The sequence below is a fragment of the Blennius ocellaris genome, assembly GCF_963422515.1.
Source record: "Blennius ocellaris genome assembly, chromosome: 15".
Lineage (NCBI taxonomy): Eukaryota > Metazoa > Chordata > Actinopteri > Blenniiformes > Blenniidae > Blennius > Blennius ocellaris.
Genome location: NC_137664.1, coordinates 23458460 through 23484734, shown reverse-complemented (window position 1 = coordinate 23484734; position 26275 = coordinate 23458460). Strand labels below are relative to the sequence as shown.

General features: G+C 48.7%; 1 protein-coding gene across 3 annotated transcripts; it reads left to right on the top strand.

Moving 5' to 3' along the window:
- Positions 1 to 15550: 15550 nt before the first annotated feature.
- Positions 15551 to 26188, top strand: LOC308140067 (chondroitin sulfate synthase 1-like). 3 transcript variants are annotated; one of them, XR_013936939.1, is made up of 4 exons: positions 15551 to 16460; positions 17422 to 17705; positions 22511 to 24891; positions 24942 to 26188. XR_013936939.1 is itself a non-coding variant. In XM_080509727.1 (3 exons), the coding sequence occupies exons 1-3, from the start codon at positions 15929 to 15931 to the stop codon at positions 24071 to 24073; spliced, it is 2379 nt and encodes a 792-aa protein (XP_080365853.1). In that variant the 5' UTR covers positions 15551 to 15928; the 3' UTR covers positions 24074 to 26188. The 3 variants fall into 3 exon arrangements, 1 of the variants encoding a protein (XP_080365853.1); XR_013936940.1 differs by having other exon boundaries at positions 22511 to 25069; positions 25158 to 26188; XM_080509727.1 differs by having other exon boundaries at positions 22511 to 26188.
- Positions 26189 to 26275: the final 87 nt, after the last annotated feature.

Here is a 26275-nt window from a genome sequence, read left to right as displayed (position 1 = left end):
GCCGCCGCCGCCACCGCCGCCGTGAGACATGGCCACAACTTCCATGTTCTCCACACTGTTTAGTCGCAATGGTTTGCGGCCCTCCCGTCACACCAGGGAGGGGGGAAATCGGTGGCGAGGGAATTCGCCTAGCTTCTAACTGCCTACCTCTGGACACTAACCCCATTCACCGCTACAGCCGACCACCACCCGCCTCCGTAGCGAGGCCGGACGGCTACGCCCGATAACGGCAGCTTCCCTCTTTTGACTAATGGCACTTGGTGAATGTGCTCGGTTACGTCTGTTTTAGAGGTTGGGAGAAAACCCCAGGGGTTACTTCATGGACAATGGGGGACTAGAATAACCTGTGAGAACCTTTATGAGTGATGTCTACAAGCACGACGACTTCACTCTTTACCGCCAGGACAAAGTACAGGGGAACTTCACTTTAACTGCAATGGGTATATTTATTATTGGGAGTAAAATTCAGCAGGGGTTCGGCAACAGCATTCAGATTCATGGTTACATCAGATTATATTTGTTCTTAACACGCATAGGGTACACTTCATTCTACTACTGAGCCTTCTTGAGTCTATTCATACGACCTGATTCGTTGTCTTGTTTTTTGGGGGAGAGGGAGGAGGTGAGGCGGGCTGCCACCTGGCCGCTCCCGTACCGGTCTAGGAAATCGATCCGCCCCCCTTTGAGGGGGAATCCCGCTCTGTTAGAATGTTTTTATATATAGTTACCATATTCATGCTTAATCTCAGTCTTATTTCTTCTGTCTTTATTTAGCAGCGTCACTCAGGCGCTGTTGTTTAACTTTGACTAATCATGTGTTCTGAGCTTGATAAGGGAACCCTGACCGAGACTGATAAACAGGGAAAGCCGCATCTTCCACACAGCTGCCGTCTCGGCGTCCCATGAGCGCGGGATGTCCTGAGATTGTACTTATGGTTGATAAACTGCTAAGCATACAAAATGTTTGTTTCTATGATGTATATCCTGTGAACCCTCCCCTTTGTTAAATGAAATAAAGACGCAGGAGAAATGGTCTGGAGCCAGAGTGGGTAGGAGGTGTAATCTGGACACGCTCCTGGCCATTCTCCTCGTGAGTAATCAAAGCTCATTCGTGTTGTCTTCTTCTTTCTTGCAGATTTAAGAAATGTCTGTAGCCTAAACCTGACACGCTCGACGCAGGCTGTACAGCACAGAGTCCGGGTCGTCCGCAGGGGAGGGTCTTCTTCCGTCGACAGGGAGAGTGGATTCTTCGCCGCGAAATACTACAAATCTTCGGAGTTGCAACCTGTCGCTAATTTCGGTGTTGGGCCACGGAGGTCGGCGTCGGCTTCCGGAGAAAGTGGGAAGCTCCTCTTCGCCCTGGCCTCGGTCTTCGTACGGCTCCGGTCGGCGCCCCCCCCCCCCCCCTCCTTGCAGATGGAAAGGCTCACGCGCACTCACACAGGAGACGTTGATGATCCGTACGGTCGCACATCCTTCGGTGGTGTCGTCTGGATATCGGTTGCAAAATCCTTTTCTTCCGGGCTCGTCCGCCTCTCCGGAGGTTCCTTCATGGGCAGGCTCCGTAGCTCAGATGCATCTTCCCTCGGCGAAGGACTCCGCACAACTCTGTTGATTTGCATAAGTCACCAGTCTTTGTTTCCTCAAAGTCCTCTTTCTGCAACCCCTCCTGTCTGTGTTTGTAGTTCTTTCTAGCAGCTACCCATCCACTTCTAAGTCCCCCTAGACTACCCCTCCCCTCTGTGTCTGTAGTCCTCTTTACACTCCGAGGGCAGCCATACACGTTGTCCGCCATTCTCCCCTCTCTCCTAATTTCAATTCTGCTTTTTCTGAGACTTCAGGAAGGCCCAGGCTCTAGTCTTAGCTAAAATAACATCCTGACATTACACCATACCCTCTGGCTTCTCATGAGACCGGCGAGTGTGTGTGTATGTGTGCGAGAGTGTGTCAACACGAGTTCCCACATTACACTTCCAACTATCATACATTCCCCCCCCGGCTCCTTTTCCTTCTACCCATGCACATATGGTTCAGGTATGTCTTGAAACAACATTTAATCAACTCATAATCCTCGTTATTTACATTTCTAACCAGCTATGTATTTGTTCTTTTATTACATACAAATTGAATCAGCAAAGTCATTCTTTCAGTTCCTGTTTTCCCCTCACAGGCTCTGTGATGTGTGCTGGGATCTCCACACATCTCAGTCCCACTTGACAACACCCATAGACACAATATACTGACTGCTGCTGCCCATAGACATTATAAAGAGTAGACGCCATTATAAGTTAATACGGTAGTGGTTCTCTGTTCTGAGGTATAACTTTAGCTGCTTTATCAAAGTACAAAAAACATTTATGGTTTTATTTTTTACTCTTCAATGTTAAGATTAGATTTCCAAGACATACTTAAACTGCTAATGTGTGAAGCGAACGCTGCAGTTTAATATCAATTTTTTGTTGACATTGTTTCTAAAGAACAAAAAAGGTGCCGCAGTATTTGTTAGATAAAAATCCCTACTCTTGAATTATTGACGTTTGTGCGTAACAATGTCACAAACTGTTTTCAGCTGCGATTATTCAATAATGATTGACTCCTAAACCTGCACTTATTAGTAGCACGGCTCCAGTTCAGCGGGTGTGGCGCCCCCTGCTGGGTCCTGATGGAGATGCACTGGAGAAAGTCCAGTCTGACGTCAGGAATGCTAGAATACGTGAGTCGGGATGGAGAGTGAAACACGGAGTGAGGAGCAGAGCGGGGCGGGCCTGCAGGGGAGACAACAATGGAATGCAAGGTGACAACAGGAGTTTCTGTCCAACTGGTTGAGCTGCACGGACGTGATGCGTTCACTGGCATCTGTTCAAAGGAGCGCCCTCCTGCACACGCACACACACACACACACACACACACACACACACACACACACACACACACACCACACACACACACACACACACACACACACACACACACACACACACACACACACACACACACACACACACACACACACACACACTCCATCTGTTCACTCCCTGGGTTTGTATGGAAACGTTTTACCTTCTGAATGGGATCATATGTAGGGACACACTCAAACCAACCTCCCAGAATACAATGAATATGTTTCAGAAGGTTTGGAGGAGGAGGAGGAGGAGGAGGGGGAGGGGGAGGGGGAGGAGGTGGAGGAGGAGGGGGAGGACGGGGGGAAGAGGAGGAGGAGGAGGAGGAGGAGGAAGAGGTCAGCTTCAGAGAGGAGGGGGAGGAGGAGGAGGGGGAGGGGGAGGGGGAGGAGGAGGAGGAGGAGGGGAGGACGGGGGGAGGAGGAGGAGGAGGAGGAAGAGGTCAGCTTCAGAGAGGAGGGGGGGAGGAGGAGGGGGAGGAGAAGGAGGTGGAGGAGGAGGGGAGGAGGTGGAGGAGGACGGGAGAGGAGAAGGAGGAGGAGGAAGAGGTCAGCTTCAGAGAGGAGGGGGAGGAGGAGGAGGTCAGCTTCAGAGAGGAGAAGGAGGAGGGGGAGGAGGAGAAGGAGGAGGAGGAGGAGGAAGAGGTCAGCTTCAGAGAGGAGGGGGAGGAGGAGAAGGAGGAGGAGGAGGAGGAAGAGGTCAGCTTCAGAGAGGAGAAGGAGGAGGGGGAGGAGGAGAAGGAGGAGGAGGAGGAGGAAGAGGTCAGCTTCAGAGAGGAGGGGGAGGAGGAGAAGGAGGAGGAGGAGGAGGAAGAGGTCAGCTTCAGAGAGGAGGGGGAGGAGGAGAAGGAGGAGGAGGAGGAGGAAGAGGTCAGCTTCAGAGAGGAGGGGGAGGAGGGGGAGGAGGAGGAGAAGGAGGAGGAGGAGGAGGAAGAGGTCAGCTTCAGAGAGGAGGGGGAGGAGGGGGAGGAGGGGGAGGAGGAGGAGAAGGAGGAGGAGGAAGAGGTCAGCTTCAGAGAGGAGGGGGAGGAGGGGGAGGAGGAGGAGAAGGAGGAGGAGGAGGAGGAAGAGGTCAGCTTCAGAGAGGAGGGGGAGGAGGGGGAGAAGGAGGAGGAGGAAGAGGTCAGCTTCAGAGAGGAGGGGGAGGAGGGGGAGGAGGAGGAGAAGGAGGAGGAGGAGGAGGAAGAGGTCAGCTTCAGAGAGGAGGGGGAGGAGGGGGAGGAGGAGGAGAAGGAGGAGGAGGAAGAGGTCAGCTTCAGAGAGGAGGGGGAATCAGAAGCTGGTGGAACCGGTTTGGGTGAGGCCTGAGAGAGAGAGAGAGAGAGAGAGAGAGAGAGAGAGAGAGAGAGAGAGAGAGAGAGAGAGAGAGAGCGAAAGACACACACACAGTCAGATTTGTTGTGGCATTTCTTCGACTGGAGCTTTAATTCTGGACTCAGAAACAGAAAGAGGCCAAAGAGGAAGAGGGGGCAGTGGGCTGTGAAGAGGTGAGTTCACTGTACACATATTTGGGCAGAAACACACAGTGTTGTTAGGATTACCAGTAAAATGTGTCCATTATCCGAGTTAAGAGTGAAAGAGGGCTACTGTCGGGACAAAGCCCTGGAAGTGTTCTAAATGTACTTTTAAACACTGTTCGCCTACTCCAGGTTCACAGGGTTGAGGGTTTATCACAATCCTTGACTTTTTACTGCAGTATTAAGTCTTCAAAACCATTGAAGTAATTGAGTGATTGCTAACTAGTAGTGTCCGTCTGTCCTGTCCAGGAAACACTTTGCTTTTACGGGGATTTCAGCTCTATACTGCAGTATTGAGCTCGCCACACTGGCGCAGCAGTCAGGAAGTAAAGGTTTGGGCCTCTGTTTATTGCATGAGGCTCTGCTGATTAACATCAGGTGCTGAAAGGAGGACGGCCCAGAGACACAGGTGTGACCGGTGGGGAAACACAGGTACCTGGAAGAGGCAGTGTGACGGCGTGATTCCTTTTAAACAAAGAAAAGAGTGGTGCGTCTGTCTCCGTAAGGCTTCTGTGTGAGGACACAAAGGTTCTGGGAAGACGTTGTCCAGTTTATATCTCGGCCTTCTGTCTTAAAAGACAACGTCCAAATTCACAGGGTTTGTTTCAAAAACTTCGTGAATAGAGTTGGTCTCAAAAGAAAGCCACGCGTTGCAAGGAAAGTGTCAGTGCGATTAAAAGAGATTTAAAAAAACAACCAAAAATGTCAATTGGGTGGTTGTTAAGCAGTCGAGCTGCCATTTTAACCTGAAATACCAGCTTGTCAATATTTGTTGTTGCTGTGTGGCTGTGGTTCAGTTGGGCGAGCGTGTCGTCTGTCAATCGGAAGAGCTATATAAGAGAAATCTTTTCTTTATTTTTCTCTCTCTATTCAGGTATATATACGGTTCTTTGAATGTTCACTGTGCTCTGACATGTAAATGAACTTCTTTTTTTTTTAGACTGAGAGGTTCATAGATGATGTCACGGTCATTTGATAAGCAGCCTGTGAATACTTTCTGACTGTAGAAATCCTTCACCAGCTAGTATTTCACACAGCGTGACGGCCACTAACAACTAATGGACACAAGTGGCCCAACGATCACAATGACAGTAGCACGTCACCAAAACGGCAACGAGCCAATTCACCAGGAGTTCAAATATTTCACCAGATCATATTTTCCATCTGCTCCAATGCCAAACTATTTACCTGCATATGAATCCTATCGGAACGTCTGCAGCCTCACAGCTTCCTTAACGTCCTGAAGGCAGTGATGGCTGAGGGACAGGGTGACTGCTTCTCTTGTGGAGTGAGATGCACTGGCATTACCTCGGATTCTGAGGAGAGCAAACTTCTCTTCATACATGTGCCAACATATCATTCTGAAGTAAATTCACAAGCGTACATAAATCAAGGATATAGTTCAATACTAAAAAAAATCAAAGTGTATGACATTCATCTTTCAGTCTCTCTAGCCCAGGGGTCGGCAACCTTTAATGCTCAAAGAGCCATTTGGTCCCGTTTCCCACTGAACCCAACACCCAGAGAGCCGCACACATTTTATTTTGACAGTCCCACAGGCAGACCATGCCAGGAGGACACGACACACAAAACCTTCTTCACTGCTGGTTGACAACTTACAACTAATAAACTAAACTACATGAACTAAACAACACAACACAATTATTACCGACACTACAAACCTAACATAACCCCCAATAATTACATTTAAAACACGTCAAACAGAAACTCCCATAATGCATTGCAGCTCTCAGCTCCTTTATTGCTACACATTATTAAAATGGAAGATAAATGTGGGAGATGTGGATTGTTAGAACCATGAGTGTGATGGTGTGTCTTTAATGTCCTGTAGTTGTTGTGTAATTCACTAGAATGTTCCGTCACTCTCAACAAGTTTGTAATGAACCTCCTGGAACTGTCGGCGCTCCGCAGCGCAGCGCTTTTACTCTGAAAGGAGCAGGAAGCTCTCAGCTTCAGACACCAGTTGAGCCGCTGTCATGACCTGCAGCCGCAATTCTACTTCTTCATCCATTATTGTTGCGTAATGACGTTACATCACTGCGTCGTTCACGACCCTACATTTTACCACTGTTTGTAGCGGGACTGCGCTCTGGGTGGCTTTGCCTCCTTACGTCCCTCTCTGGGTGGCTTTGCCTCCTTACGTCCCTCTCTGGGTGGCTTTGCCTCCTTACGTCCCTCTCTGGGTGGCTTTGCCTCCTTACGTCCCTCTCTGGGTGGCTTTACCTCCTTACGCCCCTCTCTGGGTGGCTTTGCCTCCTTACGTCCCTCTCTGGGTGGCTTTGCCTCCTTACGTCCCTCTCTGGGTGGCTTTGCCTCCTTACGTCCCTCTCTGGGTGGCTTTGCCTCCTTACGTCCCTCTCTGGGTGGCTTTACCTCCTTTTGTCCCTCTCTGGGTGGCTTTGAAACTCCAACCATTGTTCAAGTTGAGAGAAATATCATCTTTTGAGTTTTGAGAACTTCAGAGTTTTTAAACATACTTGTCGTGTCCCTCCATGGTTTGACCTTTGGAGGAATTTATTAGAGGGAAAGACAGTAATGCTGGAACGAGAAGAGACTGTGAGGTTCCATCCAGACCAACCACCACTGGACAAAACACCACTTCAGGGAAAGGGTCAACAAGCTGGAATAGTTATTACTATTACTATTATTATTGTTTTGTTTTGGGCATATGGTGTCCTGGTGAATGTAATGTACTGACCGCCGTGTGAGTTGTATGGATCTGACTGCTCTGCTGCCCTGAGTATTGCGACACATTAATTGCCCTGTGGGATCAATAAGGTTTTCTGAATCTGAATCTACTACTATTACTATTTCTATTGTAGGGATTTCTTACTTCATAAGGATCACTAAGGTACCATTTATGTTGTGCAGTCCACCCACGGGGTACCATCTTGGTTGTGTTTGGCTATCAATAATGATTAATAGTTATCAAAGATAGTTATTAATAATGTTATTGAAATGTAATCTGATGTGTACCAGAACCTCGGAGCTCCACCTGTCTTAACAGGAAATGATAGCCAATTCAGTTCTATCAGTCTCATAAGATATACTAAACAGTTAATCAGGAATTTGAATTAATAGTTAAATTAATTACAGTTACCAGAATTAACAGTAAAGATTGAAGGATTTTGGAGTTCTTGACACAGAAGAGTCGACATTTCATTCACCTTTGTGCTCATTAATAAAACAGCAAGTATGATTCCAAACATTATATTTATTTACAATGAAAACAAATAAACACAGATTCTAACTACCTGTATACAGCTTGGTGTGTGTGTGTGTGTGTGTGTGTGTGTGTGTGTGTGTGTGTGTGTGTGTGTGTGTGTGTGTGTGTGTGTGTGTGTGTGTGTGTGTGTGTGTGTGTGTAGGTGTGCGTGTGTGTGTGGAGAGAGAAAGAGAGAGAGAGAGTTGGAGGGAGTGTGTGTGAGACGTGTGATGGAACTACAAAACAAGATGGCGGATCACAAGAAACTACATTCCAAATGGAGGTTATCAGAGAGCAGGAGGTCTGTCCTGGGTCTCCACCATGTGCTGGAGAACAATGGAACATGGAAGCTAGTCTTTAGCATCTGCTTCCTGTGTGTCTCTGCTAAAGGACCATTTCTAGAATGACTTGATGTGAATGAGACTTGTTTTGTAAAACGTCAGGAGTCGTCAGATGGTGTTCAGTTACTGTGTGATGTTGTCTTTGATGTGATATGTGTAGGATTGTGAGTTAACTAGTTAGTAAAGCAAAGATTAGCATGCAGACCCTGTGTCTGTGGCAGAGCTAACGTTGGTTTACAAGTTGATAACGGCTCCTAATATCATTATCTATAGAACTCAATCACTGTAACAGAATCAACACATCTTCATAAAGTTAAACAGTTCTATCATAGCATCAGGTTTAACTAATCTCAAGTAATGCCCAGTTGTTACCACTTCCTTGAAGGAGTTCAGTTGTTGTCCTGCTGGAGGGAAGCTGGTGTCTTCTCCTGTAGTTAGCACCTCCTGCTAACTGTGGTTGCTGGTTCTGCAGGCTGAGGAGAAGAAGATGAAGTTGATGTTTCAGGAGTTCTTCTTTACAGCTCCTGGTTGTTCCTTTGTTCAGACTGAGGAGCTGGTCGCTCAGGTCTGTGATGATTTTCCTGCTGGTTGAGGAAAACACAAAGAAGTTCTGTGAGGCGTCATTTCCCTGGTCCCGTCCTGGAGGAACCGGTTGGTTTTCCTCGGAGATCAGACTCTGGGTGCTGGTCTCTGGATCAGGGGAAGGTCTGACCCTCGTGGTCGGGTCAGTAGAGGAGTTGAGGAGTGGAGGCCCCTGGTTGCAGGCCTCTGGTGTTAGCTGTTAGCAGGCTGGGCACCAGCTGAGCTGCTGGGATGCAGCTCCTCCCCGGTGTTCACAGGGGAAGACGGTCTTCCAAAGGCTTTTTTTTGATGAAGGTTCAGGGATTCGAAAGTGTGAAAGCCTGAGAGCCTGAGAGCCTCACCCATTCGATGACTGGCTGAGTGCATGGGGGAAGTGAGTCTCCTCTGAGCAGAAAGGGAGGGAGGCTGCAGTGGTAGCAGGACCCCCTGCTGGGTGTGATACTGGGAGATTCCTGAGTCAGAATTCACATGTCATGACTGTGTATCATGACAAATGAACATTTCTTTCCTGAGGAATGAACCAACTTTCTGTGGTGTTGTGAGATCCCAACACTATTACTATTACTATTACTATTACTATTACTATTACTATTACTATTACTATTACTATTACTATTACTTTTAGAGAGTCTTCCGCTTTTACAGCATTTACAAAAGAGCTCAAACTCTGGTTAAAGGTTAATCAAGCTTGTGATCACTGGTAAGACCTCAACTCAACTCAACTCAACTTTATTTATAAAGCGCTTTAAGCAGCCTTAGCTGAGACAAAGTGCTGTACATTGAAATAAAAATATAAGAGGCAACATAAAAACATTTAAAACAATAAAAACAATAAAAAAGTTAAAGCAATAAAAACAATCAGATGGTAAAACAATAAACAAAACATAAAAACAATTTTAAAAAAAATGTTATAGACTGGGGGATTTGTTTATATTGTAGGGGTGGTTGTAAATAGTGTATATACTCAATATCCATGTTTGTGTGTTTTTAAATAATTGTTGTTGCTTTAAATGTAGGAGGGCCGCGGGTGAGAAAGTAGCCCATGGCTAAATGTGGCGCATTTCCACAAAGTGACTTCTGAGTGTCCATTAATGTGCGCCGTCCTCTGGGAATAAACTAAGAAAGAAAGAAAGACGGTAACCATACATTACCTGAAGGTCAGAAACACAGATTCTCAATGAACACGGATGTTTTTCTTCTTTGCAGGGACAGTTCTGTGTGACTGTAACTGCACCCGTTGGTGGTCAGCTGGAGTTTGACCCTCACGTCGCGCTGCCATGCAGTCAAAGATCAACGTGACGCCCGACAACCCCTACAGCGAGGTGCACATCCCGCGGGCTAAGCTGCGCTCCTCTGATGACGTCTCCACGGTGATAGCCAATCCCATGGCTGTGAGCAACAATGACGGGAACCCCTATGGTGTCTCCAATTCGGCTCCGCCGCCGCCGTACATGGTGAAGGAAGACGTGGGGGAGGAGGAGGGAGGACGATGTCCCGCATGCTGTTATCGCTGCAGGAGGAAAAAGTGAGGAGGACTGGCATCAGCTCAGCAGAGCAGGAGAACGTGGACTGGAGAAAGGTCATTCCGTGGCAGCCATTCTGGGCCTTTCAATGGCTCCCAATTCAAAATGTTCACTGGAATTCTATGAAAGGCTCACGAAGCTGTCAGAGCTGAAAAATCACCGGCGTTGCATGAGGATGTGTGCAGGATAAGAATTCCACCTGAAACCAACCCATCATCTGTTCTTGGTTCATACTTGTTGAACTGCTGAAGTTCCTCTGTTCTGCTGTTGCCATAGTAACAGACAAAGTCTGCGGAAATCGTAAAGATAATTACCAAATTTTCTTCGTAAAATGTTGCATTAATTTCATGCAATCATTTTATATATGCTCTATTTTCGCTGTGTTCTCTTTTTTTTTACTATCAATTTTATGTTTGTAATTTATTCAGTTGCTGTTAAGGTTTGAAGGCATGAAGCAGAGTTCAGTTGAAAACAAGGGGTACATTTAAATAAAATGTTGTGATAAAATCTTCACCAGAAATGTGAATCTAATAAACTATTTCAGTGATTGTAATATTTAAAAAAAACAGAGATCATTTTGGAACATGAATCTTTTCTTCAGTTGAAGACCGTTCAATTAAATGACGTTGGATTACTGAAATCTGATTTTCTGAATCTACTGACAAATGAATGGAAATCACATGTTTGATATGTATATTACACACAACTGGTGAAATAATTAAGATCCATTTTTAGAAAGGGTTTTGTCTTGCAGAAGTATTTATATGCCTCACTTCTATACATAAATAAATATCAATAAAAGCATAAGTAGAGCACATTACTTTGTAAATAGATATTTTAAAGGAGTCATGTCACACAACTTTTCAACACTTTCACATGGTTCTTATTTTTCCTAAAAACATTGTATTCAAAGTTTTTTTCCCCCCCAAATCCAGCTTGTCCCTGATTCTCAGCCAGTTGAATATTTGATGGTTGAGCCTCATTCAGGATCTGCTGGTTTCAGGAGCTGGACTGGCTCCGCCCACATGCCCATCTTGGGAAGAGGAGGAAGTGCTTCCTCCCCTCGTGCCATGTGTTATTGTTTACATTCTACCTGTCACTACATTATGGAGAAACGCAGTTCAACCAAACCAATAAGAACCAGAAGGACCCAGAAGGAGAAACTCCTGAACAAGTTGTGACTCTGCTGCTGCTGCAGGACGTTTCAGAATGTTAGTCAAACTTATTGTGTCTCAATATGTTCATCATGACTCTGACCTCCAACTATGTGAGATCAGATCATTAATGATCTAATGATCATTATTAGTAGCAGACAGGAGAAAATCCTGAACCTCCATTTAATCATAGTTATATAAAAAGATCACCTCACAATGATCAAGCCCACACACACACCTCAGACTCTGCAAAGCCTCCATTTGATCTACAGTCTCTATCAGCACAACTTAGTACACATGAACCTCACAATAAACAATACCTCATAATAAACAATACCTCACAATAAACAATACCTCACAATCAACAATACCTCACAATAAACAATACCTCATAATCAACAATACCTCACAATCAACAATACCTCACAATAAACAATACCTCACAATAAACAATACCTCACAATAAACAATACCTCATAATAAACAATACCTCACAATAAACAATATCTCACAATGAACAAAAAAAACAACCTGAGATTAACTGTTGCATACTAACCAGCCTGGTGCTTCGAAAAGTAATATAAAGGCATATAAATCAGAATATTTTACTTACAGTTCTCACATTTACGTTATTTGAAGTTTTGTAGCAAATCCAGCTTCGTTCTGGACATGTTGTGAAAAAAAATGGTGTCACTGGGGGCGAGATGCACTAATGTAATACACGCTGCATGGTGAGAGAGGGGCGAGCTGCACTAATGTAATACACACTGCATGGTGAGAGAGGGGCGAGCTACACTAATGTAATACACACTGCATGGTGAGAGAGGGGCGAGCTGCACTAATGTAATACACACTGCATGGTGAGAGAGGGGCGAGCTACACTAATGTAATACACACTGCATGGTGAGAGAGAGGCGAGCAACACTAATGTAATACACACTGCATGGTGAGAGAGGGGCGAGCTACACTAATGTAATACACACTGCATGGTGAGAGAGGGGCGAGCAACACTAATGTAATACACACTGCATGGTGAGAGAGGGGCGAGCTACACTAATGTAATACACGCTGCATGGTGAGAGAGGGTCGAGCTGCACTAATGTAATACACACTGCATGGTGAGAGAGGGGCGAGCTACACTAATGTAATACACACTGCATGGTGAGAGAGGGGCGAGCTGCACTAATATAATACACACTGCATGGTGAGAGAGGGGCGAGCTGCACTAATGTAATACACACTGCATGGTGAGAGAGGGTCGAGCTACACTAATGTAATACACGCTGCATGGTGAGAGAGGGTCGAGCTGCACTAGTGTAATACACACTGCATGGTGAGAGAGATAGCTACACTAATGTAATACACACTGCATGGTGAGAGAGGGGCGAGCTACACTAATGTAATACACACTGCATGGTGAGAGAGGGGCGAGCTACACTAATGTAAAACACACTGCATGGTGAGAGAGGGTCGAGCTGCACTAATGTAATACACACTGCATGGTGAGAGAGGGGCAAGCTACACTAATGTAATACACACTGCATGGTGAGAGAGGGGCGAGCTGCACTAATATAATACACACTGCATGGTGAGAGAGGGGCGAGCTGCACTAATGTAATACACACTGCATGGTGAGAGAGGGTCGAGCTACACTAATGTAATACACGCTGCATGGTGAGAGAGGGTCGACCTGCACTAGTGTAATACACACTGCATGGTGAGAGAGGGGCGAGCGACACTAATGTAATACACACTGCATGGTGAGAGAAGGGCGAGCTACACTAATGTAATACACACTGCATGGTGAGAGAGGGGCGAGCGACACTAATGTAATACACACTGCATGGTGAGAGAGGGGTGAGCGACACTAATGTAATACACACTGCATGGTGAGAGAGGGTCGAGCTGCACTAGTGTAATACACACTGCATGGTGAGAGAGGGTCGAGCTGCACTAGTGTAATACACACTGCATGGTGAGAGAGGGGCGAGCTACACTAGTGTAATACACACTGCATGGTGAGAGAGGGGCGAGCTACACTAATGTAATACACACTGCATGGTGAGAGAGGGGCGAGCGACACTAGTGTAATACACACTGCATGGTGAGAGAGAGAGCTACACTAATGTAATACACACTGCATGGTGAGAGAGGGGCGAGCTACACTAATGTAATACACACTGCATGGTGAGAGAGGGTCGAGCTACACTAATGTAATACACACTGCAGGGTGAGAGAGGGGCGAGCGACACTAATGTAATACACACTGCATGGTGAGAGAAGGGCGAGCTACATTAATGTAATACACACTGCATGGTGAGAGAGGGGCGAGCGACACTAATGTAATACACACTGCATGGTGAGAGAGGGGTGAGCGACACTAATGTAATACACACTGCATGGTGAGAGAGAGTCGAGCTGCACTAGTGTAATACACACTGCATGGTGAGAGAGGGTCGAGCTGCACTAGTGTAATACACACTGCATGGTGAGAGAGGGGCGAGCTACACTAGTGTAATACACACTGCATGGTGAGAGAGAGAGCTACACTAATGTAATACACACTGCATGGTGAGAGAGGGGCGAGCTACACTAATGTAATACACACTGCATGGTGAGAGAGGGGCGAGCTACACTAATGTAAAACACACTGCATGGTGAGAGAGGGTCGAGCTGCACTAATGTAATACACACTGCATGGTGAGAGAGGGGCGAGCTACACTAATGTAATACACACTGCATGGTGAGAGAGGGGCGAGCTGCACTAATATAATACACACTGCATGGTGAGAGAGGGGCGAGCTGCACTAATGTAATACACACTGCATGGTGAGAGAGGGTCGAGCTACACTAATGTAATACACGCTGCATGGTGAGAGAGGGTCGACCTGCACTAGTGTAATACACACTGCATGGTGAGAGAGGGGCGAGCGACACTAATGTAATACACACTGCATGGTGAGAGAAGGGCGAGCTACACTAATGTAATACACACTGCATGGTGAGAGAGGGGCGAGCGACACTAATGTAATACACACTGCATGGTGAGAGAGGGGTGAGCGACACTAATGTAATACACACTGCATGGTGAGAGAGGGTCGAGCTGCACTAGTGTAATACACACTGCATGGTGAGAGAGGGTCGAGCTGCACTAGTGTAATACACACTGCATGGTGAGAGAGGGGCGAGCTACACTAGTGTAATACACACTGCATGGTGAGAGAGGGGCGAGCTACACTAATGTAATACACACTGCATGGTGAGAGAGCGGCGAGCGACACTAATGTAATACACACTGCATGGTGAGAGAGGGGCGAGCGACACCAATGTAATACACACTGCATGGTGAGAGAGGGGCGAGCTACACTAATGTAATACACACTGCATGGTGAGAGAGGGGCGAGCTACACTAATGTAATACACACTGCATGGTGAGAGAGAGAGCTACACTGATGTAATACACACTGCATGGTGAGAGAGGGGCGAGCTCCACTAATGTAATACACACTGCATGGTGAGAGAGGGACGAGCGACACTAATGTAATACACACTGCATGGTGAGAGAGGGGCGAGCTACACTAATGTAATACACACTGCATGGTGAGAGAGGGGCGAGCGACACTAATGTAATACACACTGCATGGTGAGAGAGGGGCGAGCTACACTAATGTAATACACACTGCATGGTGAGAGAGGGGCGAGCGACACTGATGCACCATCGGTGTGGATCAGGAGAAAACGAAGCCTCAAGCAGCAAGAAGAGACCGATAACCAGGGAGTACAGTCCTCATACAATGATTATTTAATATGTAAGAGGAGGTTTAGAATTAATAGCATACTTTACATGCAGTTCTATCTGATGACTCCAGGTGGCGCTCAGCCCTACATGCCCCCGAGGACCAGTCGCCCCTGCCTCGGACCCTCTGCCACACGAACTGTCGGCTCTGTCTTCCTCACCTGGCCTCATTACCTGTAGCGTCATCTCCTCATTACGTTGACCAGACCGCCATCTAGTGGATGACCGTACAAACTGCACATACGACCAGTCTTCAGGGTAAACAGACAAGATACACGTGAGGAGGGCTCTGACAGCTGATGACGGTTATTGTGAATCATATTATGGGAGGGAAATGTTGTAGTTTGATTGAGGTAGTTTTTATTGAAAGCAATTGTTGGACACTTCTGTAAAAGATGTCCCACATAATAGGTAATTAAGACGTCTTTTATTCTGAAAGGCGAGTCGTGTTTCCGGTTGGCAGACGAACTGTGGTGAATCAGCAGGAGCTCACGGAGACTTCAGCCGGGACAGAGGCTCTCTGTGTGGACCACAGCCTGACCCCGGTATGCCCCCCGGTGGGCGGGAGCAGGGTAATCCCCGGTGAGCGGCTGGCTCCGGTGTAACCGGAAGGTCGTAGAGGAGTACCCGAGTCCGGAACAGCTGTGAGCAGCCTGCGGAGCTCCGTGGTTCCCCCGCCGGGATGAAGCCCGGCTGAGCAGTGGGTGGACCTCCGGCCCGGTACCGGCACTCGCACCGGTACCGGCCCTCCGGCAGCAGCGCCGTGTGACCGGGAGAGAAGTGGACGTTTCCGCGTCCTGCGGGCTCCGTGATGCCGCTGCGTCCACGTCAGCAGCCCCACAGACAACGGCAGCATTGATCGGGCGGTGAGTCCCCGGGCGCCGCGGAGCATGGCGGGGAAGGCCCGCGGACCGTGGACCGCGCTGCTGCTCGGGCTCTTCCTCGGCTTCATGGCGTCCTCCTGGCTCCTGGTGCCGCAGGTCCTGGACGGGAAGCGGCGGAGAGCCCCGGGGTGCCGGTACCGGGACCTCACGCCGGGACGCAGCCCGGCCCCGGGGAGCGAGCGGCTCGGCCCGGAGGCGGTGCCACCCGTCCAGGGGAACGGCTCCGGGCCGCCGCTCGGCCCGCCCAGACACTTCCTCTATGTCGGCGTCATGACGGCCAAGAAGTACATCGGCTCTCGGGCCGTGGCGGCCCACCGGACCTGGGCCCGGTCCATACCGGGGAAGGTGGAGTTCTACTCCAGCTCCGGCTCCGAGGTGGTCCCGGTGGCCGTCCCCCTCCCGCTGGTCTCCCTGCCCGAGGTGGACGACTCCTACCCGCCGCAGAAGAAGTCCTTCATGATGCTCAAGTACATCCACGACCATTACCTGGAGGAGTACGAGTGGTTCATGAGGGCGGACGACGACGCCTACGTCAGAGGTGTGTGTGTGTGTGTGTGTGTGTGTGTGTGTGTGTGTGTGTGTGTGTGTGTGTGTGTGTGTGTGTGTGTGTGTGTGTGTGTGTGTGTGTGTGTGTGTGTGTGTGTGTGTGTGTGTGTGTGTGTGTTTCCACGTTTCCCAGGAGGTTTGATTCGGTTCCAAAAGTGCAGCTTGAATGCAAAGCAGCCCCCCCCCCCCCCCCCCCCCCCCCCCCCCATTAGGTGAAAAACCTGCTGAATGATAGAAAAGAGACAACCCCAGTATCGAGAGCAATAATAGTCACAACAATCAACATTTCTTGCTCAAGGGCAGAGAGTGAAGTCACCTCACAGCTCGTTCTTCCCTCTGCTGCCCGCTTTTGTTCCCAACATTGAAGTAGGCGGTTACTTTCTTATTCCATGATACAACAATGCAGGTTAACACTGGATCTCAGGCCTGTGTGTGTGTGTGTGTGTGTGTGTGTGTGTGTGTGTGTGTGTGTGTGTGTGTGTGTGTGTGTGTGTGTGTGTGTGTGTGTGTGTGTGTGTGTGTGTGTGTGTGTGTGTGTGTGTGTGTGTGTGTGTGTGTGTGTGTGTGTGTAAGTACATTTCTATGTGAGCTGAGAAGGTGGGAACGCTATAAGATAAGATATTCCTCCAGAGACCTTGAAGACGTCTCTGAGCGGCACCGTTAAAATATCTTCTCATCAGTACAAGGTACAATGACTCGTGGCCTGGCGGGCGTAAAGCAGCCAACAACACAAACGTGCATGAGTCAACGATAACTTGCAAAATGTTAATTCCCATTATAAAACCAAGTACAAATTTACTTATCACCCCCCCCACCCAGTAAACATTGGAAAGGGGGGTTCACCCCTTCATTGGTCTGGAGCAGAAGCAGGTGGTCAGACCGGCTGCAGCAGCAGGAGGAAGGTTGTGCAGCGCCTCCATGTTCAGAGGGCTGCTGTGGTTGTGGTGTTGCAGGTGAGAAGCTGGAGGCCTTCCTGCGCTCCCTGAACAGCAGCAAGCCTCACTACCTGGGTCAGACGGGCCTGGGCATGGCCCAGGAGGTGGGCCAGCTGGCCCTGGAGCCCGGGGAGAACTACTGCATGGGGGGCCCGGGGATGATCTTCAGCCGGGAGGTGCTCCGCAGGATGGTCCCCTTCATCGGCACCTGCCTGAGGGAGATGTTCACCACCCATGAGGACGTGGAGGTCGGCCGCTGTGTGAGGCGCTTCGGGGGGACGCAGTGTGTGTGGTCGTATGAGGTGAGGCCTCTCTTCTTCTCATCCTCATCCTCATCCTCTCTTCTTCTCATCCTCATCCTCTCTTCTTCTCATCCTCATCCTCTCTTCTTCTCATCCTCTCTTCTTCTCATCCTCATCCTCTCTTCTTCTCATCCTCATCCTCTCCTCTTCTCATGTTCTCAGCATCTCATCTTCTCAGCCTCATCCTCTCTTCTTCTCATCCTCTCTTCTTCTCATGTTCTCAGCATCTCATGTTCTCATCCTCATCCTCTCAGCCTCAGCATCTCATAACATGTTCAGTGTGTTGACAGTGTGTTGTTGTTGGGTTGACAGTGTGTGTTGTTGTGTTGACAGTGTGTGTTGTTGTGTTGACAGTGTGTTGTTGTGTTGACGGTGTGTGTTGTTGTGTTGACAGTGTGTGTTGTTGTGTTGACAGTGTGTTGTTGTGTTGACAGTGTGTTGTGTTGACGGTGTGTGTTGTTGTGTTGACAGTGTGTTGTTGTTGTGTTGACAGTGTGTGTTGTTGTGTTGACAGTGTGTTGTGTTGACAGTGTGTGTTGTTGTGTTGACAGTGTGTTGTTGTGTTGACAGTGTGTGTTGTTGTGTTGGCAGTGTGTTGTTGTTGTGTTGACAGTGTGTTGTTGTTGTGTTGACAGTGTGTTGTTGTTGTGTTGACAGTGTGTGCTGTTGTGTTGACAGTGTGTTGTTGTTGTGTTGACAGTGTGTGTTGTTGTGTTGACAGTGTGTTGTTGTGTTGACAGTGTGTGTTGTGTTGACAGTGTGTTGTTGTTGTGTTGACAGTGTGTTGTTGTGTTGACAGTGTGTGTTGTGTTGACAGTGTGTTGTTGTTGTGTTGTGTTGACAGTGTGTTGTTGTGTTGACAGTGTGTTGTTGTGTTGACAGTGTGTTGTTGCGTTGAGTGTGTTGTTGCGTTGACAGTGTGTTGACAGTGTGTGTTGTGTTGACAGTGTGTGTTGTGTTGACAGTGTGTTGTTGTTGTGTTGTGTTGACAGTGTGTTGTTGTGTTGAGTGTGTTGTTGTGTTGACAGTGTGTTGTTGTGTTGACAGTGTGTGTTGTGTTGACAGTGTGTTGTTGTGTTGACAGTGTGTTGTTGTGTTGACAGTGTGTGTTGTGTTGACAGTGTGTTGTTGTGTTGACAGTGTGTTGTTGTGTTGACAGTGTGTTGTTGTGTTGACAGTGTGGGTTGTTTTGACAGTGTGTGTTGTTGCGTTGACAGTGTGTTGACAGTGTGTGTTGTGTTGACAGTGTGTTGTTGCGTTGACAGTGTGTTGACAGTGTGTGTTGTGTTGACAGTGTGTTGTTGTTGTGTTGTGTTGACAGTGTGTGTTGTGTTGACAGTGTGTTGTTGTTGTGTTGTGTTGACAGTGTGTTGACAGTGTGTTGTTGTTGCGTTGACAGTGTGTTGACAGTGTGTGTTGTGTTGACAGTGTGTTGTTGTTGTGTTGTGTTGTGTTGACAGTGTGTTGACAGTGTGTTGTTGTTGTGTTGTGTTGTGTTGACAGTGTGTTGACAGTGTGTTGTTGTGTTGACAGTGTGTTGTTGTGTTGACAGTGTGTGTTGTGTTGACAGTGTGTTGTTGTTGTGTTGTGTTGACAGTGTGTTGTTGTGTTGACAGTGTGTGTTGTGTTGACAGTGTGTTGTTGTTGTGTTGACAGTGTGTTGTTGTTGTGTTGACAGTGTGTTGTTGCGTTGACAGTGTGATGACAGTGTGTTGTTGTGTTGACAGTGTGTGTTGTGTTGACAGTGTGTGTTGTGTTGACAGTGTGTTGTTGCGTTGACAGTGTGTTGACAGTGTGTGTTGTGTTGACAGTGTGTTGTGTTGACAGTGTGTGTCGTGTTGACAGTGTGTGTTGTGTTGACAGTGTGTTGTGTTGACAGTGTGTTGTGTTGACAGTGTGTTGTTGTGTTGACAGTGTGTTGTGTTGACAGTGTGTTGTTGCGTTGACAGTGTGTTGACAGTGTGTGTTGTGTTGACAGTGTGTTGTGTTGACAGTGTGTTGTTGTTGTGTTGTGTTGACAGTGTGTTGACAGTGTGTTGTTGTGTTGACAGTGTGTTGTTGTTGTGTTGACAGTGTGTGTTGTTGTGTTGACAGTGTGTTGTTGTTGTGTTGACAGTGTGTTGTGTTGACAGTGTGTGTCGTGTTGACAGTGTGTGTTGTGTTGACAGTGTGTTGTGTTGACAGTGTGTTGTGTTGACAGTGTGTTGTTGTGTTGACAGTGTGTTGTGTTGACAGTGTGTTGTTGCGTTGACAGTGTGTTGACAGTGTGTGTTGTGTTGACAGTGTGTTGACAGTGTGTGTTGTGTTGACAGTGTGTTGTGTTGACAGTGTGTTGTTGTTGTGTTGTGTTGACAGTGTGTTGACAGTGTGTTGTTGTGTTGACAGTGTGTTGTTGTTGTGTTGACAGTGTGTGTTGTTGTGTTGACAGTGTGTTGTTGTTGTGTTGACAGTGTGTTGTGTTGACAGTGTGTTGTTGTTGTGTTGACAGTGTGTTGTTGTTGTGTTGATAGTGTGTTGTGTTGACAGTGTGTTGTTGTGTTGACAGTGTGTTGACAGTGTGTGTTGTGTTGACAGTGTGTGTTGTGTTGACAGTGTGTTGACAGTGTGTGTTGTGTTGACAGTGTGTTGTTGTGTTGACAGTGTGTTGTTGTGTTGACAGTGTGTTGACAGTGTGTGTTGTGTTGACAGTGTGTTGACAGTGTGTGTTGTGTTGACAGTGTGTTGTTGTGTTGACAGTGTGTTGTTGTGTTGTTGTGTTGACAGTGTGTTGACAGTGTGTGTTGTGTTGACAGTGTGTTGTTGTGTTGACAGTGTGTGTTGTGTTGACAGTGTGTTGACAGTGTGTTGTGTTGACAGTGTGTTGTTGTGTTGTTGTGTTGACAGTGTGTGTTGTGTTGACAGTGTGTTGTTGTGTTGACAGTGTGTGTTGTGTTGACAGTGTGTTGACAGTGTGTTGTGTTGACAGTGTGTTGTTGTGTTGTTGTGTTGACAGTGTGTTGACAGTGTGTGTTGTGTTGACAGTGTGTTGTTGTGTTGACAGTGTGTGTTGTGTTGACAGTGTGTTGACAGTGTGTTGTTGTGTTGACAGTGTGTTGTGTTGACAGTGTGTTGTTGTGTTGACAGTGTGTTGTGTTGACAGTGTGTTGTTGCGTTGACAGTGTGTTGACAGTGTGTGTTGTGTTGACAGTGTGTGTTGTGTTGACAGTGTGTTGTGTTGACAGTGTGTTGTTGTTGTGTTGTGTTGACAGTGTGTTGACAGTGTGTTGTTGTTGTGTTGACAGTGTGTGTTGTTGTGTTGACAGTGTGTTGTTGTTGTGTTGACAGTGTGTTGTTGTTGTGTTGACAGTGTGTTGTGTTGACAGTGTGTTGTTGTTGTGTTGACAGTGTGTTGTGTTGACAGTGTGTGTTGTGTTGACAGTGTGTGTTGTGTTGACAGTGTGTTGACAGTGTGTGTTGTGTTGACAGTGTGTTGTTGTGTTGACAGTGTGTTGTTGTGTTGTTATGTTGACAGTGTGTTGACAGTGTGTGTTGTGTTGACAGTGTGTTGTTGTGTTGACAGTGTGTTGACAGTGTGTGTTGTGTTGACAGTGTGTTGTTGTGTTGACAGTGTGTGTTGTGTTGACAGTGTGTGTTGTGTTGACAGTGTGTTGTGTTGACAGTGTGTTGACAGTGTGTGTTGTGTTGACAGTGTGTTGTGTTGACAGTGTGTTGACAGTGTGTGTTGTGTTGACAGTGTGTTGACAGTGTGTGTTGTGTTGACAGTGTGTTGTGTTGACAGTGTGTTGACAGTGTGTGTTGTGTTGACAGTGTGTTGACAGTGTGTTGTTGTGTTGACAGTGTGTTGTTGTGTTGACAGTGTGTTGTGTTGACAGTGTGTTGTGTTGACAGTGTGTTGTTGTGTTGACAGTGTGTGTTGTTGACAGTGTGTTGTTGTGTTGACAGTGTGTTGTGTTGACAGTGTGTGTTGTGTTGACAGTGTGTTGTGTTGACAGTGTGTTGTTGTGTTGACAGTGTGTTGACAGTGTGTGTTGTGTTGACAGTGTGTTGACAGTGTGTGTTGTGTTGACAGTGTGTTGTTGTGTTGACAGTGTGTTGACAGTGTGTGTTGTGTTGACAGTGTGTTGACAGTGTGTGTTGTGTTGACAGTGTGTTGTTGTGTTGACAGTGTGTTGTTGTGTTGTTGTGTTGACAGTGTGTGTTGTGTTGACAGTGTGTTGTTGTGTTGACAGTGTGTGTTGTGTTGACAGTGTGTTGACAGTGTGTTGTGTTGACAGTGTGTTGACAGTGTGTGTTGTGTTGACAGTGTGTTGTTGTGTTGACAGTGTGTTGACAGTGTGTGTTGTGTTGACAGTGTGTTGTTGTGTTGACAGTGTGTTGACAGTGTGTGTTGTGTTGACAGTGTGTGTTGTGTTGACAGTGTGTTGACAGTGTGTGTTGTGTTGACAGTGTGTTATGTTGACAGTGTGTGTTGTGTTGACAGTGTGTTGACAGTGTGTTGTTGTGTTGACAGTGTGTTGTTGTGTTGACAGTGTGTGTTGTGTTGACAGTGTGTTGTTGTGTTGACAGTGTGTTGTGTTGACAGTGTGTGTTGTTGTGTTGACAGTGTGTGTTGTGTTGACAGTGTGTTGTTGTGTTGACAGTGTGTGTTGTGTTGACAGTGTGTTGTTGTGTTGACAGTGTGTGTTGTGTTGACAGTGTGTGTTGTGTTGACAGTGTGTTGTTGTGTTGACAGTGTGTGTTGTGTTGACAGTGTGTTGTTGTGTTGACAGTGTGTGTTGTGTTGACAGTGTGTTGTTGTGTTCCAGATGCAGCAGCTGTTCTCTGAGCACTCCAGACAGAACCAGAGAGGTTCCATTGAGGAGCTCCAGAGCAGGAGGGTCCTGAAGGCCATCACGCTGCACCCCAACAAGGACCCGTCCTACCAGTACCGTCTGCACAGCTTCCTGCTGGGCCGCCGGGTGTCGCTGCTGCGGCACCGCACCCTGGTCCTGCACCGCGAGGGTCTGACCATGAGCCGCCTGAGCGACTCCGAGGTCCTGTGGGAGGACCAGCAGCTGGGCTCGCCGCCATCCTACATGCGCTACCGGCCCCAGGACAGGAAGGACGTCCTCTCCTGGGGCTTCCTGACCGGCCGCCACGTTTACTCCGCCGTGGAGGACAAGCCGGCCCGGCGGAGCCTGGGGAACCTGCTGGGCGCCGCGCTGGACGACGTCGTCCTGCAGGTCATGGAGATGATCAACGAGAACTCCAAGACGCGTGGCCGCGTGATCGACTTCAAGGAGGTGCAGTACGGGTACTACCGAGTGGATCCCATGCACGGGGCGGAGTACGTCCTGGACCTGCTGCTGCTGTACAGGAAGCACAAAGGCCGCAAGGTCACGGTGCCGGTCCGGCGCCACGCCTACCTGCAGCAGTCCTTCAGCAGACCCTTCGTCGCCGAGGTCCGGGACATCGACGTGGCCCAGCTGGTGGCCGCCATCAACTCCGAGTCCCAGTCCACGTCCTTCCTGTCCAACTCGCTGAGGTTCCTGTCCCCGTTCCAGTTCCACGAGTCCACCGGGGAGCTGTGGGAGCAGAGTCAGAGGACGGTCCACGTCCTGGTCCCGCTGGCCGGCCGCCACGACGCCTTGGTCCGCTTCATGGAGAACTTCGAGAAGGTGTGCTTGGTGCCGCAGCAGAACGTGAAGCTGTCTGTGATCGTGGCGGACGGCGACGGCAGCAGGAGGCCAGCGGCGCTGCTGGAGGAGTATGGCAGGAAGTACCCCCGGGCGGAGCTGGCCGTCATCCCCATGGCGGGGAACTTCTCCCGGGGCCTGGCGCTGGAGCTGGGCTCCTCGCCGCTCCACAACGACTCCCTGCTCTTCTTCTGCGACGTGGACCTGCAGTTCGGCGCCGACGCGCTGCAGCGCTGCCGGGACAACGCGGCGCAGGGCCGCCAGGCCTACTTCCCCATCGTCTTCAGCCTGTACGACCCCGCGGTCGTGTACGGCGAGAAGCCTCCCGCCGGCGACCCGCCGGTCCTGACCGCCAAGAGCGGCTTCTGGCGGGACTACGGCTTCGGCACCGCCTGCATGTTCAAGAGCGACTTGGTGAGGGCGGGCGGCTTCAACACCTCCATCCTGGGCTGGGGCCTGGAGGACGTGGACCTCTTCACCAAAGTCGTGAGCGCGGGCGTGAAGGTGGTGCGCAGCCAGGAGCCCGGCGTGGTGCATGTCCACCACCCGGTGCTCTGCAACGCCAGTCTGGAGCAGAAGCAGCACCGGATGTGCGTCGCCTCCAGGGCCGCCACGTTTGCGTCGGCGATACAGCTGGCGGAGCTCTGGCTGGAGAAGCACGCCGACAACGGCTACAACCGAACCTCCTCCTGACGCCGAGCGGACCGACCGTAATGCGCGTCAGGGCCAAACGAAGCCACGCCCACACGGCGGCGGCGGCGGCCAAATCAGACGGCGCCGACCCCACTGGACATCCGGTACGCAGTCGTGCTCTGAGGCTGTGATAAGCTGAGGGGAATCCAGAAGGTTTTACTTTGAGTCTCTTTATGACCCACAATGCACTGCTGTCACTTCCTGTCTGGATTCTTCCTCTTGGACAGACGTGTTGGTGGAAACACCGTCGCTCAGGACTCCTCCCTCTCTGTGTTGTGACACTCCGACGTACACACACACACACACACACACACACGCACGCAGGCACACGCACACACACACACACACACACACACACACACTCTTCATGAGCAATCTGATTGGTTGATGGGATTTAGTGTTTGCTGTGTGAGAACAGGAGTCATTGCTCCTCCAGTGAGTCGTCATGATGAAGATGAAGGTGGCCTGTCGGCGTGATGAAGATGAAGGTGGCCTGTCGGCGTGATGAAGATGAAGCCGGCCTGTCGGCGTGATGAAGATGAAGGTGGCCTGTCGGCGTGATGAAGATGAAGGTGGCCTGTCGACGTGATGAAGATGAAGGTGGCCTGTCGGCGTGATGAAGATGAAGGTGGCCTGTCGGCGTGATGAAGATGAAGGTGGCCTGTCGGCGTGATGAAGATGAAGGTGGCCTGTCGACGTGATGAAGGTGGCCTGTCGGCGTGATGAAGATGAAGGTGGCCTGTCGGCGTGATGAAGATGAAGGTGGCCTGTCGGCGTGATGAAGATGAAGGTGGCCTGTCGGCGTGATGAAGAGGAAGGTGGCCTGTCGACGTGATGAAGATGAAGGTGGCCTGTCGACGTGATGAAGGTGGCCTGTCGGCGTGATGAAGATGACGGTGGCCTGTCGGCGTGATGAAGATGAAGGTGGCCTGTCGGCGTGATGAAGACCAGTTCCCTCCACGTGGCAGCAGGACCAGAACCTGCAGCTCTGATCAGGTAAACTTCACGTTTTCACGTCTTGCAAACGTGAAGCTCCAGAGAAACTTCCAGTGTTTGTTTTTGTGTGTGTTTGTCCTCGTGGCAGCGTCCTGCTGGACAATCAACAACTCCCTCCGCAGAGATCAAAGAGTAGAGACACGAGACACGGTGGAAGCAGTGGGGGGGGGGGGTGACGAGTGGCCTCTCCTCCACCCTCCCGCTCATGTTTGCTCTGCAATGTGGAGGAATCACAACTTTGATCCAGCTTCTTCTCCTAAAAGCTTCCAGGACTAAACAGCATTTCGTCTCTTCCACTTCCATAATCCAGCTGCTAGCAGATAATAAACAAACACTTCCGTCTTCAGTTTCAGCCAAAGGCTTGTTTCTACCAAACCAGATTTCCTCGTACAGGTACAGATCACCTGTCCAGGTACAACTGAACAGGTCCAGGTACACAGCAGCTCTGTCACGCAGTTAAACTCTGGGATTCAGAAATGTTCAGATTTTCTATTGCCATGCACCAAAAACAAGCGGGGATGTATTTTGTAATTCCTCTTGAATGTGTAGAACCACGACTTCCTGTTCTCACTCCACTTCCTGTTCTCACTCCACTTCCTGTTCTCACTCCACTTCCTGTTCTCACTCCACTTCCTGTTCTCACTCCACTTCCTGTTCTCACTCCACTTCCTGTTCTCACTCCACTTCCTGTTCTCACTCCACTTCCTGTTCTCACTCCACTTGGTCTCCGAGCTCGTCAGTCCGATTGACTTGTCCCTGTTTCTGCTGCAGTGCGGCTCTGTGTGTTGTAATCTGGATTATTTCCATCAATCTGCTCCAGTCAGTGACTTTAACCCTTTATCAGACTCATGGCAGCCTTTTGTTATTTCCCCAGAGTCACACGTGTCAAACCTGTAAAACACCAGTTGTGTCTGTGATTTATTTAAAGTAGGTTTCCTACGCAGCCTGCCGAGGTGCCAGCAGCAGCCTGGTACAACAGATTTTATTCATTTATGTTTACATCCTTTGTGTTTCTTAACCTATTTATTTCAATGTTTTCAGTTTGAGCACTTCGATGGCCTGATAAAGGGTTAAAGTCTGCCAGCAATAATAAATGCTGTATGAATATTTAATGCTTTAATAAATCTTTAAACTCTTTATTGATTATCGGTGTGTGTTTCCTTCTCACGATGTAGAGCTCAATTGCGCAGAGACAAAAACCTTCCA